Source organism: Mixophyes fleayi, chromosome 6 (assembly GCF_038048845.1).
Source record: "Mixophyes fleayi isolate aMixFle1 chromosome 6, aMixFle1.hap1, whole genome shotgun sequence".
Lineage (NCBI taxonomy): Eukaryota > Metazoa > Chordata > Amphibia > Anura > Limnodynastidae > Mixophyes > Mixophyes fleayi.
The window spans coordinates 209285553-209304811 of NC_134407.1; the positions used below are offsets into that span (position 1 = coordinate 209285553).

At 39.4% G+C, this 19259-nt stretch overlaps 1 protein-coding gene and 1 long non-coding RNA gene across 3 annotated transcripts; both read right to left on the reverse strand.

The window, feature by feature from the left end:
• Nucleotides 1–364: 364 nt before the first annotated feature.
• Nucleotides 365–3882, reverse strand: LOC142095283 (uncharacterized). The gene is made up of 3 exons (XR_012677770.1): nt 2395–3882; nt 1379–1471; nt 365–1135 (listed from the first exon to the last, which is right to left on the reverse strand). It is a non-coding gene; the product is annotated as an uncharacterized LOC142095283 (long non-coding RNA).
• Nucleotides 3883–4266: 384 nt separating this feature from the next.
• On the reverse strand, nt 4267–17541 carry LOC142095276 (uncharacterized). 2 transcript variants are annotated; one of them, XM_075178217.1, is made up of 5 exons: nt 17472–17541; nt 13569–14603; nt 11932–12058; nt 8940–9050; nt 4267–7408 (listed from the first exon to the last, which is right to left on the reverse strand). In XM_075178217.1, exons 2-5 carry the CDS (start codon nt 14589–14591, stop codon nt 6486–6488), a joined length of 2184 nt encoding a protein of 727 aa, XP_075034318.1. In that variant the 5' UTR covers nt 14592–14603; nt 17472–17541; the 3' UTR covers nt 4267–6485. The 2 variants fall into 2 exon arrangements, with proteins under 2 accessions (XP_075034318.1, XP_075034319.1); XM_075178218.1 differs by having other exon boundaries at nt 4268–7408; nt 11932–12055.
• Between the last annotated feature and the right edge of the window lie 1718 nt (nt 17542–19259).

Sequence of the window (19259 nt, forward strand, 5' to 3'; positions counted from 1 at the left end):
TGCAGTCAGAAATACAGTAAGACAATGCAGATGACGTGGCTTGTTTCTATTGGTTCAGGTTTCAGGAAGGTCCAGGTTGTTGCAGATCATAGGCCAGTTCAAGCCAAAATATCCAAAGGTGGGGGTCATCTCTCCAGGGGTTGTGCTCCGACTTTCCCGCCCAGAGTCCAGCTTCAACTAGTCTATTAGCATTTTATAGTTAGTATCACTTTAAACATTTATTCCCTAACATCGCTAACTAGAGTATGCAATGTGCGATCTCTTCGGCGAAAGAACCGGACAACTGCTGATGAATAGGGGATTAATGATACCAGACATGACACATTTCCTATAACCTGAACTTTATGTTTTACTAACATGCATATAACTTATAATATTAAACATAAATACTACTATATTTTGACATAAATTACTATGTTTTGGAACTACAATTAATGTGTACTAATTACAAATGTGTGTTTCTGCGAATGTGTATAAAACTGTAAAAATTGTTATTGCCACGTGTTGCGGCTGCGTACGCCCTTCCACGCCGTAGCGTGCTCTACGCATCTTTTCAGACAAAGACAACCAAGTTTGCTCGATATTAATTGAAATGACTTTATCCAATTTGCTGACTTCGACACTCTTCCACAGCCGCTGTTACCATTGTTACTGGGTCACTTGTTGGCAGAGAAGAGTTTTCATGCTCAGGTCCCTGTGTTTGCTCAGTTTCACCTAACGTAGATGGGCAGGTCCACAACATGGAGTGTACCGAATGTCCACTCTCCCTCTCGAGGTTCATCACCACATTCAGCAGCCTGTTGTGGCTGTCCAGATTGTGTGTCATGTTGTGTTGATGTGAATCAAAACATATGTGTAAGCAGTGGCAGAACAACCATTGGTGCAGTAGGTGTGGTACACCGGGGCCCATGGAGATAATGGGGCCTGCTGCATGACAGGTGAAGAGAGTCGGTGGCCCCGGTTCCCTCCTCCTGACCGGGGCCCACAGCTCGCTAGTAGCGTCTCTGTGTGTAAGTATGCATGTTGGATTTATGCCATTTTTGTAAGGTGAACTCACCAGCTAATTCGCCATCTGAGGCTTGATCTGTAACAGGTGTCGGGGTTAGAGGTGTCAGACCTTGTCTGGGTGATGGTCCTGTTGATTGACATGGGAAAAAGCAATATTAATTTATGAAGATTTTGTAACTATAGTCATCCTGTGATGCACAAAAAAATGATAAAAACAATGTAATAAAATACATTGCATATTCCCCTACGTATGCCTGACAGCCTGTTTGCATAGATAATTTAACAATGTTCCAGCTTTATTGATGTTTAAACAAAGAAAACAATAACAGATACAATATCATTTTATGGGCACAATCATAGCTATACTCACCAGCAAGTGAAGTGTAGAGGGACGGTCACTATAATGAACATTGACCCCTTCTATGAACTTCTGTAGTAGGAATATTTATTGGTGGTATCAACCCTAATTATAAGACAAATGCAGGTGAGTGGTCTCTACACCAATATGTCATACTTCTTTGCTAATACTTCTTTGCTAACAGGTTATAAGCTAGAGTAGGACAACTGTGACATTGTTTAAAGAAACTTCCAACGTTTGGTGTCATCTGCAAATATTAAAACTTTGCTCTCTAAACCATTACCTAGGTCATTAATAAATATATTAAAAAGGTGTGACCCCAGCATGGAACCTTGAGGTACACCACTTAAAACTTTTGCCCAATTAGAAAATGTTCCATTTATCACAACTCTGTTCCCTGCTCGCGGTTTCTAATCCAAGTACAAATGTTGTTTCCTAGACCCAGTTCCCTTATTTTGCAAACTAACCTCTTGTGTGGCACTGTATCAAAGGCCTTTGCAAAATCTAAGTAGACCACATCTAGACTGTACTACCAAGGTCTAAATTCCCACTAACTTCCTTGTAGAAACTAAATAGATTAGTTTGACATGACCTATCCCTCACAAATCCATGCGGATTCCCACTAATAATCTTATTGCGCACCAAGTAATCCTGAATATTATCCCTTAATCCTGGCATAGCTGTGTGTGCCATTCTGAGAAAAGGGACGTTCTTTACTTTTCCCCGATGGTGATAACTTGCTTTATCACACCAGCATTCATCCAAACAGCACAACTTCGAACAGTCAGCATCAGAAGTAGATATATGTAAGCATTAGATGTGCGAATAGTGTGGTAATAGATACTAATTCTTGTTACATCATGAAGCTGGGTGGATCATTAAACATCAGCGCTAGGTTCGCTATTTGATATGAATTAGTTCTCATTTTTTGGGAAAATATGTATGCGTTTGATACGTTGTACTGTTTAAAAATATTATGTGATTTAATTATGTAGCATTTATGACTCTGCATTTACGGCTTTATTCACCTGCCGGTGTAATTAAAGGGGATGTACACTTTCAGGGAAATCTGTTGTCCTGGCCGATGTTTTCTTTTCTTTCCCCTGGATGCAAAAACAAATAAGCTCAGGTCTGTGAATCGGACACCAGTCCTTCGACATGGCAGAACTACTGCTGTATCTATGGGCAACAACCTCTGGACAATAGAATTATTTGCAGGTAGACTTGTCCATTAAGGGTTTGTTTAAGAATGTATTTTGGCGAGATGTTCTATCTCATTATAGCCTTAGCAAATGCAGTATATTAGTACAACACTGCTGCTGCTTTTGAGCGTCTCTTATGTAACTCAGTTGTGAATGATGCAAGGAACTGTAAATTATCTTACATTAACTATCAAGATGTGATTGTGACGGGTTACATCCATCAGATCAGTGCAGACACTTCAGAAGGTGCAACACAATTCATACAGCACAAGTGACAATGAAAATGTTGTACCTGAATAGACCCCCAGTTCACATATAGTCTTAGCGCCCAGTAACAATGTGAATCTACACCCATTGGGCCACACTTGAAAGTTCCTGAGTACCAAGTACTCTACGGCCTTTCAGGGAACAATTTATTATCAAGTACTAATAGAGCTTAGTGACTTCTACTTGATACTTGGTTTGCTTCACACTCACCTATTCATTCACTAGGGAAAGACTGGTCATGTGGTTGGCTGGAAAAAGTGTTGCTGAAGCTTGTGTCTCTGGCCAGAGTTTCTGCTGCAGCAAGGTCCATTCTCTGATCTGTACCTGCCACTAGGTGGTGCAATTCTTATGACCTGAGTTTAGGTCAGTGGGCAGCAATGGATGCAGATTGTTCAGCACGCCCCTTGTCCTTGTGATCGAGAAACTTCACTCCACATAAACCTGGTGGACAGAGCCACATAGGCAGTGACGCAGAGTTTTAGCCATGGGCAAAATGATCTCCTCCACTTTTATTAAATCACTCACAATTTCCTTTAAACATAAGGTGAAACTCTGTAAATATTACAGAACCTTTGTTTTTCATCCTGAATGTAATACTGTATATCCTTTTAAATTAGAAGATGAGAAGAAATGGCAATGACAAAATATTGACATTCTAGAATCAGCCGCTTCCTATAATCATGGACGAGCTTCCTGCATTTCTCTACTGGCAATTTGGTCCATTCTTCTTGTCCAAACTGCTTCAATTTGAAAGCTGCCTTCTTCAAAAAGCTGTTTTCAAATCTCTTCTATGGGAATGTGATCTCGACTCGTTGCTGGCCACTTCAGAACAGTCCAGTGACTTGTTTTGAACCGTTTGTCAGTACTTTTTGAAGCGTTTGGGATAATTGTCCTGCAGGAAAACCCATGATCCAATTTTCGGACACTAGGTTCAACATTTCGTTCCAAAATGGCCTGGTAATCTCCAGCTTTCATGATGCCATGCACATGTTCAAGGAACTATCATGTATTGTGTCTGAAGGTCAACTTGGATCTGATCAAAGTGCTTTCCCCACTACATACCATCCAGCTAGCAGCCTGCAAAGCATGCTGGTGCTTGTAGCTTCACAACACCTGGAGAGCCACAGGTTGTCCAGGACTGATCTATATAATGAACACACAGTGATGGTTCTAAGCACTTATTGATGCTATTAACAATATTATACTTTTGTGTGTCTCCTCTTCTTATATATTGTAAAATGCATCTCTACACAGAATATACCAGGGTAATAAAACACGCAGATAACAACTTTTGCTTTCTCCACAGTGTGCCACAAAGGGATTTGGCTTGTTGAAGAGGACAAATCATGAAATGATAACCGAAACCTTAAGAGGTTTGGTAAAATACATCTTCATGACAAATACAGTAGGAACACCAACAATGAAGAGTCCATGAAATGAAACTAAGTAATTAATTTGCACATTTGAAAATAATAATTAAAGTCTTGATTTAGAGATTGTGCTTTCACCTAAAAAAGTTAATTTTAAACAAAAAAAAGTCCCTTTAGCCTGTGGTAGATTAATGTAACTGTTTCACCAGTTACCTCACACTTTAGCTTGTCCCACGTTTCCAGGTTCCTCAATAAAGAAGAGAAAATAAGAAAACACCTTTATATATATAATTTTTAATAAATATGAAGTAAAATTTGAAAACAAATGATATATTCAGCAATTTCTTTTAAAGAGCACCTGGTGTCTACAAGCATTTTGTGGGCTAAACCAATATTCACTAGGAGTTAGTGACATCACTAGGATACTTTGGGGTATATTTACTAAACTGCGGGTTTCAAAAAGTGGAGATGTTGCCTATAGCAACCAATCGAATTCTAGCATTTATTTAGTGCATTCTACAAAATGACAGCTAGAATCTGATTGGTTGCTATGGGCAACTTTTTCAAAATCACAGTTTAGTCAATATACCCTGTTGTGTGTCATTATTTGTTGATGTCACTAGCTCTTAGTGAATTAACTACATTCTATAAAGGTCTATCTCTTCAAATCAGTGCTTTGTGTACAGATGAGAAGCACACTTTAAAAGACATCAGCAATGGATTTTCTAGGGTGGGGAGCAACATTTTCAAAAGACAATGCTGCTTATTTCAAATTATAAAACATTTTGAACCATCACCTTTCTATCACATGATAACATGTGACCTTCTATGTTTAACAGTTTTCCTGAATCGCAGCAAAACCAACCGCACATCCCTATACACTGGTAGGCAATGACTAACAACTTACCTGTATGGTGCTAAGGAGTTTGTTTCAGTAAAAGACAAACCTGATTCCAATCTCTGGGATCCCATATTAGTATAGTAATGTGATCATAACATGTGAGTGCAGGAACATAAAATAATGTGCGGACAACAGGAGACTAGATCACAAACAGGGCATTTTACACCCACAAGTCTAACATCAAACATTGGGTAAATGATTCAAACAGACAAAGCAATTCCTTTATACATTACAAACATGTACTTCATTTTATATGGATTTTAACATATTATGCTGCTATCAGTGCAGTAATCCTGTGGAAATAAACAGATTCTCTGGATAAAAACATGGCTAACATAAATATACTGCAGTTACAATTAACAAAACTATTAGGGCGGCTGGTTTAGAGTGTTTACACTCCTTGAGATTTAATTTTTTTAATTTCTTTTTAATGATGGCTCAAAGCCATCATTAAACTGAATAGCTTTTTGTGAACTATTTTATGGACCAACATACAAGTCTCTTAAATGGGTATAAAACATAAAAGCTTCAATTTGATACAAATTAACATCTGGGGTAAGTGTATCAAGCTGAGAGTTTTCACGCGGGTTTCAAAAACCAATCAGATTCTAGCTATCATTTATTTAGTACATTCTACAAAATGACAGCTAGAATCTGATTGGTTGCTATAGGCAACATCTCCACTTTTCAAACCCGCTGGAAAACTCTCAGCTTGATACATTTCAGGTTTATACCTCCATTGTGACTGCTATTGAATAAGTTAGAGCTGGTACTGTGTGTGAAGCCCATTAGCATGGGATCGGAGCAGCCGCTGCATTGCTTTATTAAAAACAAAACTGAAATGAATGGTAATGTGCCGCCCTTTTGAATGCGTCCCTTGAGGCTTATCAGATTGGCCAAAAATTAAATAGACTGGAGAGATAAGTAAAAATGAGTTCAAGTAAAATGTAATTTCATGTGGTAGCACAACTTACAGGTAAGTTTGTAGCACAGGCTAAAGAAGAAATAGAAATGTTTTATTCATGACTAATACTGTATATTTAACGCTGGTAAAAAAAAAAAAAAAATGGCCGTTTGAAAAACGCAGGACTCATCAATAGAATTTTCCTATTACCGATAAGATGTAAGTTAATGTCACACTCTGATCACCAAAATATGATTCCGTTAATATTTAATAAGAGCTACAGATCTGCAAAACACTTCCCATGCTCAGGGCATGACATTGGTTTCTCGTCTGTATGAATCGCAGGACAGGATTGATCATCAAGATATTTCACACAATCTACCCAGGAAAGTGCTCTCCTCTGCTGTGGCATCTTGCTCATGTCTGGCTAAGCTTGTGTATCCTCTGAAATCTCACATTATGAATAGAAGAACTTTTACTGCATAGTATGAATTTGCTGGTGTTTGATCAGATTGGAGTTTACAGAGAAACATTTTCCGCACTGAAAACACGAAAATGGTTTCTCTCCAGTGTGCAGCCTTCGGTGCCTAATCAAACTTGATTTCTTGGCAAAACACTTCCCACATTCAGGGCAGGAATATGGTTTCACCCCAAAGTGAAGTCTTCGGTGGGCATAAAGATTTGAAGTTTGGGTGAAGCATTTCCCACATTCAGAACATGGAAATCGCTTGACGCTAGGATGAGTCTGCTTATGTTTAACTAGATCAAAGTTAGTTTTGAAACATTTCCCACATTCCGAGCAAGAATATGGCTGCTCTCCTTTATGGATTTTCCTGTGTATAAGGAGGTGTGATGGATTAGAAAAACATTCACCACATATAGAACACAAGTGAAATGTTTCTTTGTGAGTGCTTTTATGCCGCCCTAGAGCTGAGTAATCTAAAAAACTTTCCCCACATTCACAACAAATAAATGTGTATACTTCCTTGTGAACTATTTGGTGCTTAATAAGATCTGACTTCAAGCCAAAACATTTTTCACAATCCGGGCAGGTAAAGACTTTTTCTATTCCATGACTCCTCTGATGCTTCACCAGACTGGAGCTGTCCGTAAAACATTTGCCGCACTCCATACATGAGTAGGGTTTCTCCCCGGTGTGAACCCTCTGATGCCTGGTAAGATATGATTTATATAAGAACAGTTTACCACAGTCTGGACATTCTTCCATGTGTGTAGGTATCACATAGTCTGGGAGTCCTCCTTTTTCCCGTGAGGTTCCTTCATTCTCCTTTAATTTTGTAAGTCTTTCTGAATTTTCAGTCTGTGCATCTCTGGTAAGACCACACTGGGAGACACCATTACTTTCTGAAGGAGGAGTATCCTTGTTCACAGACACATCTGTCAATAAGAATTAAGGGATTCAACATAAATAATAGTTTGTACACACACATATGACACAGTACCAGTTTACAAAAGATTCTGCATTAAAAAAGAAGACTGAACTCGAATTCTTACATTAATATAAAAGATGAGGTACCTAAAAGTTACATCTTATATGTTAGTGATGATCTGGTGTATGTTGTGCACACCAAAATCAAAGAGAACAGATTTAAGCCAAAACTGAAGCCATAGCATTCAGCTGACTTCTTACAGGAGATCCGAGTTTGATGCATTCTTAGTTCTCAACGTGATGGTAAACAGATTGGCTGTATACACCTAATGCAGAAAACCATTGCCTGCAACCTGGGTGTTATGGTTCAAATAAAAAAATAAATAAATTTGACAGTCAATGACTTATTTCTCTTTAGGAATTTGGCCTGTAAGCCCAGAAGGAGGTTAGATAGGTTATATACATCAAAGGGCACAGATAGTGTCAGGAAACCAGCCTCGCCTATGCATGTTATAGACCTGAGAGAGTTGCCACGTTTGTGGGATTCCATCTGGTAATTCAAGTCCCTTCCTGTCAACCATTTACGGTAACTCTATAAATTAGTTTTTATAAAGTCAGAGGATATTGGTATTTGAAGGTGTTAGTCTAGTAAATTAACACGGTGGTGTGAGAAGTCAGTGACATCACAGATGGAAATATATTTTAGGTTATGGAAAATTGTCAGTTTGGGGAATCAATCCAATTGAGAGCTGTCCATTTCACTACTGCCTTTCCCCAGCATACAGACTATACAATATATGTAAGTGCTCTATTTTCTGTATTTTTATTCCTTTATTTTCTGTTATTACAATTACTATGTATTTCATTTAGTACATGTTTATTATATCCAAATCCCTGTATTTTTTATGTTAAATCTAAAATGTAATAAGTTTGTCCTTGATACTGTAACAAATCCAAAAGCGTTTTAAAAAGATAAAGATTGCTTGGCTGTGTTAACCCTTTGAATGCCAGAGTACGCCGTGTGAAGAGTTAACACAGTCCAGCAATCAAATAATGAAGTATGAAGTGTTAGCTGTAGTTTAAGAGTTCTTTAGCCTTTAAAATAGGTGGTGGCAGCAATTAGCTGTGTATTGATGCGAGAGACCTGCTTTGTAGTGTGTTTCAGCTAGATCTGTAACATGTGTGAAAGGTAAAGGCAAGACTGAGTGCTGAAATACTATTTAAGCCCCTGCAATATAACATCAAAGTGATGGACACGTTGAGTGCATTAGTGACACTGAGCAACAGGCCAGAACTTAATAGAGATTCTAAATAATGGGTTAGACACAAGGGAGGCTACATCAGCCTTCCTGTCAGTAAACCTATTAAAGAAGACCACAGTGAGCCCTTTCTAGCATTAAAGTGCTGATGATGATAAAAAACAACAGCTTTTAGTGAAGTAGATACAGGGCTACATACAATGTCCAACATATATTAGGATATGTGAGAAGTTCAACGTCAGTCTCTTCGTCCTGTCTTTATACAATGTGCAGCACTTACCTGTGCTAAGACCTATTGGAATCTCCTTCTCAGAGGACGGGGGGCTCTTCACATAAGGCTCCTCTCCTCGCTCAATCATTGATACAATAGGAGGTATCACATTGATCCGTCCTGTATATGTATAACGACAAGTCAGCGTTGTTTTACTGAGGGAAGATCAATTCACTAGTTCTACCAAGGAGGTACAAAAATATTTACACCTGGCCAAACAGCGATTCATTTTACATCATTCTAATGTAGACATGGTACCTATTGTTCAAAGTGAACCTGTCACATACACAGAGTGGAGGCAGCCATTTTGTGAGCCAACACACTATGCAGCTTATCAATTTGCTAAAAAACAAAAACAAAAAAAACAAAACACATCACGAAGGCACAGCCCAATATTCCTAAGGCCTGATTCATGTTGTACTGGTTCCTCCGGACTTAAACTGGCTTCTTTATTTCAAAATGGCTGCCCCACAGTGTATAGGTGACAGGTCCATATTAATTAAATACAAGTCCCACTTCACATTACAAACCTACTAATATTAGAATTAAGGTGGACGTTCCCTTTAACATTCACAGGTACGATTCCCTGTGCCATGAGAGGTCCGATGTGTATGTCACTTTATTATCCATGCTATTTGTTACATATGCAATCTCTGCGTACTGCCAGCTAGAACCACAGTCCTAAATGGTCACTACAGCACTGAAACGAGGGTAATATATAATCAAATTCATTTTTACCCTTTTGAGGACTGATTTTGCGCCTCATATGTATCATATGTCATCATTTTGGGATGAATAGGGCTTTATTTTAGTAGAATGTTAGTACAAACATACAGGTTTTTTTTATTTGGATTAAATGGGGATGGGCAGAATGTAGAACAAAAGTATCATAAAACTATTGTAAGTGACTGGAAAATGTAAGTGACATTTTCCAGTCACTTACATTTTAGTACGTGGAGGTACTCTGTGAAAAATGGTCTGGGGGAAGGCTAAGGAGTAATGTTACTAATAAAGTAGTGTGAGGTAGAAAAGCACTGCCAGCTAACTGCAGTAAATTAATTTAAAGGGGATGCCTACTTTTCGGCTTTATTTTTTCCCATCCCTGGCATTCAGATAGTTTCTACTACTCAGGCATTTAAACAGGGCAGGACTGTGAACAGTGCCACAGCTAATCGACGGGGTGCCATGATTTGACAACATAGTCCCTATGGCCTTATAGGTTCTCCAGACATCTCCTCAGCAGTCTGTATTTTGGTAAAGAACCAGAAGTGGTAGAGGTGCCCTTAGGGGGGTTGGGGTGTTTCCAGTTGTCCAGAACCCCTTAACACTCAATTCATGAGAGTTCTGTGGTTTAAAAAGAGGAAACAACTTCTAGGAACCTCCTCCACTTGTCTGAATTAGAAAAAAAACTATAACACTGTCTGCAGACTGGGACTCATTTTGGCGGGGATCTGCCTATGTTTTAATGAACTTTGGCTTCAACAAAAATGTCCGCCTTGGTTGTTCTTACTTTTGGCTCTAGTGTATGGTTCTTATGTTCTGGATATAGTGTTGAGTGGGGTACGATTTTTCGACAGATTGTATCACTATAATCTAGAAGGCTTTATCTTAATTGTAACCCTAACCCTTAAAGTAGATTATAGACACGATGGGTCCTGTCATTCCCACTTTAAATCCGAAAGTCACACTGTTGCCATGCTAAGTGACGTAAATTAGAACTGCCAGCATTTAGTACAATCAGAATATAGACTTTATTTTTGCAAAGGTCAACGGTAAATATCAGATAATGACGCAATGAGTAACATGAGACATATGAACAATAAGGTAATAAAACAATAAGCGTCTATCATAAAGCCTACCAACCATCCACATAACCCCTTCATCTCCTCCACTCGCTCTCCTCCCTTGCCTCATCTGGCACCCCCTGTACTTGGTCTGTTTTCCCTCCCTTAGGATGTAAGCTCACATAACCAGGGCCCCCTCCCCTCCTGTCCTTTTGCTCCTTGTTTATTGCATTAGCCTGCCTCGAGTTTCTGAAGTATTGGTATTTTTGTTTATTATTTTGTACTGTTTCACCCTGTATAGTCTACTGTTTGTACTGTGTACGGCGCTGCGGAAACCTTGTGGCGCCTAACAAATAAAGGATAATACTAATAATAATCATAGAAATTGAAGAATCTAGGCGTTGAGTTAATTTTACCAACAGCAGAGAAGAGATGTACTGTGTCTTTTAAATGGCAAGTCTGCATTTCCATGTTATCGGCATTGTTGTAATCGGAATTGTTTTGTCGTGATACAATGTGTTGTGATTATAAGTGTAGCTAACTACCTACTATCAGTGACGTTAGGGAGTGCAGTAAAAGTTATACGTGATATTCTGCAGTCGCTGCTGAGAGTGATGTAAAGCAATAGGTGAACAACTAACACGAATTGCACTGTTTGTTTCATCTAATTGGATGTGAGGGAGGTGTTAGTAGTCATTTTGTTGCATTACTTTACAAACTACATTAATTTAAATTACATTACTTGAAGATTGGTCAAGGTTGATTAATTAAATGAGGTTATTAATGTGGGTTTAACGTACAGCTTACTTGCCTAATTTTTATTTAACATGTTATTACATTTATAGACATTGTACTTTTCTAATATGATTATTATTGCAGCAAATGTTTTTTTCTATGTATCCTCCCACAAAACTAAGCATTTGGAAACCTCCCCTCTAGACCTCCTGGGTTTGCTTGTGAATGGGCATACACAGTACACAGGTCTGTATTAAAAAAAAAAAAAAACATTAAGAAATTATTTGGATCAATTGTTGGAGATTGGAGATTTTTTGCATTCTGTCATCAACGTTCCCATGATAGCGATAGTAGAATTCTATTATATCTCACGTTCCAAACAAACAGGACAAGAAAATACCTAAAGAAATGTTCAATTACAATTTACATTGTGGAGTTCTTCCAGATGACATAGTTCCTATAGCAAGCGTAGGAGTTCTTACCTAGAGATCGCAGGGTCTGGTAATTCTCCATCATCACTTCCCGGTAAGTCTCCTTTTCTTCTGTTTTTAAACAGTCCCACTCCTCCTTGGAGAAGTGCACTGCAACCTCATCAAACTGAGATTTCTGCTTTCACAAAAAATACAAACACTTTTCAATTAGGAAAATGGCTTCATTTACAATGACAAATCCATGACCCAACAGAAAATGACATTTTGTCATCTCACGACAATCATAAATAATAAAAAGAGGATGGGGAGGAGAAAACAGATAGAGAAAGGGGGTATATAAGGAGGGGTGGAGGAGTAGGGGGAAGCAGAATGAGGGGGGTATATAAAAATCAGTGTGCTAATGTTTAGACACCAGTTAGTGACTGTCTTCAGGGCTGGACCGTAGGACACTAGCTGACCGAAAACATTGACACATGATGCTCACACCTTTGTGGATTAAACATCACCTTTGATTACACACTTCAGGTATTATACTATATATAGTATTCATTTTTTCCTACTAAATGGATATTTATCAGGAGATAAATATATATATATATATATATATATATATATATATCAAAATAAAAATAATTATTATTGCTACTGTGGGAATACATTTGTTATCACCCAAGTCTACTTATTTATGGGATACTGTGGTCATGGGGATGGATCCCTTGCATACGTTACACTTTGATTTTATTATTGTTAGCTTAAACGACCACTAACCCTAAAATACAAGTTGACACGAGTTGATCTATTAATAACATTGAAAATGATATCTGTAAGCGTTGCTGGAGCTTATCGGAACGGAAGATATTTCAGATGACGTTGCGATTGAAAGGAGAGTTATTTTCTTTTACACAGCAGACTTCTGGTTAGTAATGCCAATCCGACTCTGTTTGGATGATTGTGACACTAAATATATTCGCTGTATGAAATGTCTGTCTTTGTTTACTACATTTTACGCATGCGTCACATAGCTAGCACAGAAATACTGTACGCACTGAAGATATATTTTCTGACAAGTAACGTAGGTACTCATTTATGTTTGTTATTTTAAAATAGAGGAGATTAATAAAGAAATTCTCAAATATATGTATTATATTGAAAAAAGTAAATTTGTTTTGTTTTTATTTGATTGGTTTGTTATTATATTGTTACAGATTGTTAATTTAATTTATGATTATATAAAAGTTAAATGGACGTATGTGCCCTCTGATGAGTATTAACTGTAAATATGCTTGTAGTAAACAGAGTGCAATTGCCCCCAAACTACTATTTTCGGCTGTATCTGTCCACGTTTATGGAAAGGAACGCTCTTCCACCCCTATCACATTGTAACGTAGCATAAAAAACGTTTGGATTTGAATATGGGTGGAAATGCGCAAAAGTTGATTCAGGTCCCTTAAGTTCTAATAAATTTGCATATATATTTGTGTATGCTAGTTAGTATTACTATTAGTAGTTATTTTATCAGTGTCAAGTTGTATTTTAGCATTAGCGATCCTTTAAACAGAAAAGTAGAATACCTGACTGATTTTACTGAGCAATAACTTTTGAAGGAAAGAAACATTGTATTACGCATGTGATAAACAGCACAAACAGTCTTATAAAACATAGGTATTTGGAGGCTAAACGTCACCTACTTTTCCGAAAGTGGAACTACTGAGCAAAAACGTTTCCGACAGGGGCACAGTTTCCATCATCGTCTCTCTCTTCTTTGGCTGGTTTGACCAGAGTTCAAATTTATGTCCGCCAGTACAAAAAGCATTTACTACCAGCGACAGCCCATCCATTTTCTTCTCCAGTATTTTAATGGGAGATTTACACAAGCAACGTGCTCCACTACAAAGCTTCAAAAACAGCTGGTCTAGACACGATTCAAAAACAATGAATTTCCGTTCATTGGTCAAGTCCTCCTTCTTTTCAATCACTTCGGAGGTCTCCTCTGATGCCTGCGAGTCTGAAACATTGAGTGAAACGTCTGCATGTGTTTGTTTAGTGGTGCACACTGCCTTGGAGGCTTCTTGAAAAATCACTTCTTCTTTTGCGTTCTGATCCGGTAGTGAATGGGCAGATTGTTCTTTAGACATCTGTTGTGTGCTCACTGGAGTTGAGGGAGCACAGGGATATAAATAATCAAATTTTACTCCTACTTTATTCTTAACGTCAGCCACACCATTAAGGTTTATCGTCAATATTTCTTCCGTTTGGGTGCTGCTATCCTTCTTTATGCACCTTGGGCCAGTAAAGTTGCCATGGTTTCCCTGTCTGATACATTGGTCTATATAGGTGCTGCCATTTGTGAGACTGATTCTGGGGACTGCTGTAGAGACCTGATCTTGGTCTTCTCTTCGCCTCAATGGTGGAGGACCTACAAATGGCTCAAAGATGGAGGGGACTGCTCCTTTCTTCAGGTAAATCTTACTGCCTTTCCTAATATAGCAGTCTACGGTGAAATGTTCCGAGCACATACGGTAAACGTCACTTTTCTTTTTCTCAAGAACTTGATGGGCGAACACATTGAGGTCTCCAAAATCCTGTCCTGTTTCAATAAGCCAATTTTTTATTTCTGGGATGTTGTTTGGGAACCCATGTAGAGTTACTGAAGGGTATTCCAATTTCCGCCCGGTTTTATGAGGACACCCTTTTACGATGCAGTTCGGCATTTTAAATCATCCCTGTAAAGGAGTTTCCAAATTAATTAGTGGCACTTCATTTGTTACAAGAAAAAGCTAACCTTCCAAATATGGCCTGAACCCCACTGGAGATGTTTTCTCTTACTCCCACTATAAAGACTTCTACACATACAGTCATGGCCAAAAGTTTTGAGAATGACACAAGTATTGGTTTTCACAAAGTTTGCTGCTTCAGTGTTTTTAGACCTTTTTGTCAGATGTTGCTATGGTATACTGAAGTAAAATTACAAGTATTTCATAAGTGTCAAAGGCTTTTATTGACAATTACATTAAGTTTATGTAAAGAGTCAATATTTGCAGTGTTGACCCTTCTTTTTGAAGACCTCTGAAATTCGCCCTGGCATGCTGTCAATCAACTTCTGGGCCACATACTGACCGATGGCCGCCCATTCTTGCCTAATCAATGCTTGGAGTATGTCAAAATGTCTGGGTTTTTGCTTGTCCACCCGCCTCTTGAGGATTGACCTCAAGTTCTAAATGGGATTAAGGTCTGAGGAGTTTCCCGACCATAGACCCAAAATTTTGATGTTTTGATCCCCAAGCTACTTAGTTATCACTTTTGCCTTATAGCAAGGTGCTCCATCATGCTGGAAAAGGCATTGTTCGTCACCAAACTGTTCTTGGATGGTTGGGAGAAGTTGCTCTTGGAGGAGGTTCTGGTACTATTCTTTAACGAGAGAATCACTGACTTGATGTCAGCTGGTCTTTTGTGTCAGGGCTGAAATGCAGTGGAAATATTGTTTTTGGGATAAAGTTCATTGTCATGGCAAAGAGGGACTTTGAAAGTAAAATTACAAGCATTTCCTAAGTGTCAAAGGCTTTTACTGAAAATTACATTAAGTTTATGCAAAGAGTCAATATTTGCATTGTTGACCCTTCTTTTTTGTAGACCTCTGCAATTCACCCTGCTGTCAATCAACTTCTGGGCCACATACTGTGTGATGGCCGCCCATTCTTGCTTAATGCTTGGAAAAGGCATTGTTCGTCACCAAACTGTTCTTGGATGGTTGGCAGATGTTGCTCTGGGAGGATGTTTTGGTAGCATTCTGTATTCATGGCTGTGTTCTTAGGCAAAATTGTGAGTGAGCCCACTCCCTTGGCTGAGAAGCAACCACACACATGAATTGTCTCAGGATGCTTTACTGTTGGCATGACACAGGACTGATGGTAGCGCTCACCTTTCTTTTTTTCCGGACAAGCATTTTTCCAGATGCCCCAAACAATCTGAAAGGGGATTCATCAGAGTACATGACTTTACCCCCAGTCCTCAGTAGTCCAATCCCTGTACCTTTTACAGAATATTAGTCTGTCCCTCATGTTTTTCCTAGAAAGTAGCTTTTTTGCTGGCCTTCTTGACACCAGGCCATCCTGCAAAATTCATCGCCTCACTGTGCATGCAGATGCACGCACACCTACCTGCTGCCATTCCTGAGCAAGATCTGCACTGGTGGTGCCCCAATCACACAGCTAAATCAACTTTAAGAGACGGTCCTGGCACTTGCTGGATGTTCTTGGGCGCCCTGAAGCCTTCTTCACAACTATTGAACCTCTCTCCTTGAAGATCCGATAAATGTTTGATTTATGTGCATTCTTACTAGCAGCAATATCCTTGCCTGTGAAGCCACTTGTGTGCAAAGCAATTATGACTGCATGTGCTTCCTTGTAGTTTACCATGGTTAACAGAGGAAGAACAATGATTTCAAGCACCACCCTACTTTTAAAGCTTCCAGTCTGTTATTCTAACTCAATCAGCATGACAGAGTGATCTCCAGCCTTGTCCTCATCAACACTCTCCCCTGTATTAACGAGAGAATCACTCACCTGATGTCAACTGGTCCTTTTGTGGCAGGGCTGAATGCAGTGGAAATGTTTTTGCAATAAAGTTCATTGTCATGGCAAAGAGGGAAATTAATTGCAATTCATCTGATCACTCTTCATGACATTCTGGTGTATATGCAAATTGCCATCTTAAAATCTGAGGCAGCAGACCTTGTGAAAAATAATATTTTTGTCATTCTCAAAACTTTTGGCCATTTTGCACATTAACAAAATGTTTTTTTTTTGTTTTTTTTTATTTTAAAATTACACTAAGTACATCTGGCTATTATCGGGCTAACTGCTGGCAAAGCATGCTGGGACTTGTAGTTTAACAACACCCAGAGAGCCCCAGGTTGGCCAGGCCTGTTCTATAGCTCAGTCAGATCTTGACTGAACAACAGATATTTGGTACCTCTATACTCAGGAGAATAAACCACCTACATTTTGGAGTAAGTTTCTGGGGTCACAATAAATAAACTATAGGAAGAACCATGGAATGGTACACCCCCCCTCCCCCATCTTTGCCTGGAGTCACATGGCAAAATACCATGAAAGTATCTTATCTTACTAAAGTACGATACTTACATAAATATCCTACAGAAAAAAAGCCCCATCAGTCTCTTAGAAAATAAATATGAAAATAAAATACAAATTATTCTCAGTAATATCATCACCTACATGTGGGTCTTATACAAAGGTATAACACAGACACTGCTTGGACAGGGAACTATATATTAGGAAACAATGCACAGGTATGAGGTGAATAGTGATAAAGAGACAGGTGGATATTATAATATTACACAGCAATAAGGGGGCTATTATAACACATGCATATATATTATGACCCATGCATATATATTATAACATGCATAAGGAAGCCTAGGGCATCATACACAGGTATAGGAAGTCTGTGGCACAATACACAGGTATAGGAAGTCTGGGGCACAATACACAGGTATAAGAGGTACAGTGATCAGAAGACGTCACACCCGGAGTCTGACATCACAGTACAAGTGAGGACAGTGCAGATACCTGGGCTCTCTCCCCTATCAGCGTCCCTCACTCCGAGACTGACTTAATGTGACGTAACAATCACCATCCGGTGCCCACACAGCGCATGCGCAAGACACTGGTGCAGCCCCTGCTATCCCCAAGTCAGAACTCTGTGGTGTTACCATGGAGGCAGGTGGAGCCAGCGCCTGCATTCTGTACGCCAGAGTGATCAGTGTCATGCTATGTGAATGTCTTCAGTAGCGGAGACATTTTCGCGACTATAACAACATTTTAATACCATTAATTCATGTCAGGATTTCTACGTACGTTCCTGAAGTTGTGGGGCTATGTGTATTTCATGCATTTCTAGTGGGACGATGGCTGTATCATTTTTATTTAACTATTGGTAGTGGTATAGGGGGGGTAAAAACCACAAGGCTGAAGTTGGCTTCTTATTCATGCTCTGGTTATTATTCAGGAAACTTTATTTTTAGACATGACAGGGGGTTAGAAGCATCCTAGGGCCACAAGGATAGGAAATATTGCAGATTGTGGCATAGACTGATGTGTTGTTCTAAGGCAGTATTGGCTAACCTGTGACACTCCAGGTGTTTGTGAAACTACAAGTCCCAGCATACCCTTCCAGCAATAAGCTACTATATATTGGTAAAGCATGCTGGGATTTGTAGTTTCACAACACCTGGAGTGTCACAGGTAGCCAACACTGTTCTAAGGAATAGTGGAATTGCTGGAGTATGGCTAACTGTAACTCCCTGATGTACAAGGTATGGCATCAAAGGTCAGCACCATTGGTCCAAGGACCTGCAGGCCCTTATGTTCTGCCCAAAAATGCTGATGACAGAGTACCAGTACACAGATGACTGCCCAATATCTGAGGCTGTATTTAATTCCAGATCCAGTAAGATAATTTTCTGTAAAGGGATCTTCAGGTTAATTTACAGTCGAATGTCCGGAGCGGTAAAGGCTAGATGTAGGCTGGCAGCCTACTCCTGCTGTGGCAGAACATTAAATAAACAGTTGTACAGTTAGGGGATCACTGTTATCCCTGCAACAAGGTTATTGTCTTGACCTTCACCATTATCTTTATAAGTGCTCTGGGCGCCATCGTCATCGTCAGATCAAATGGATGAGCCTCAAATTGGACATGTTGGACATGTTGGTCTAATAACGTATAATGAAGGAACACGGTAAGCGCTGGGAGGTGGAGATATGCGCCCTAAGTAAAACGGGCTGAAATAAAATGGTTAGAGATGATGCATAAATGATCACCCCCCTGACCAGGTTTTGAGTACCTCTGTAATATTCAGAGCTATAACCCCAAATGGGTGACTGGAACAAGAGCAGGGGGGTGTCATGCTGACTTCCATGACTTATATGTACAAAAAAACTTTGCCTATTCTACCACCTCTTGACCATCATATCCATCAACGCCAAGAGCAGGCTGGGCTGGGGGGCATCTGCCCCATGGGCTGGTCCCACAGTGGGCTACTGTGGGATGGGTCACCTGTATTTTTTGCCTTTAAAACTGGCTGCTGAGTCGAGACTTGCCCCCGGGCTAAAATTTGCCAGCCCTCCCCTGATCACCTCCTCTTCCTTTGCTCACCATCTCCATTTTCTCCTAGTTGGTTCTACTGTCTCTCACCACCCCTCCCTCTAGAATGTAAGCTCTCACCGTCAGGGTCCTCTCTATCTACTGACTCCCTTGTACATCCTGTCATGTCTTTTGCTGCACTCTGTGTGAGCCCACATAACATTACTCACACGCATCTCTGCTACTTATATGTTTATTACTTATGTATCCAGCAC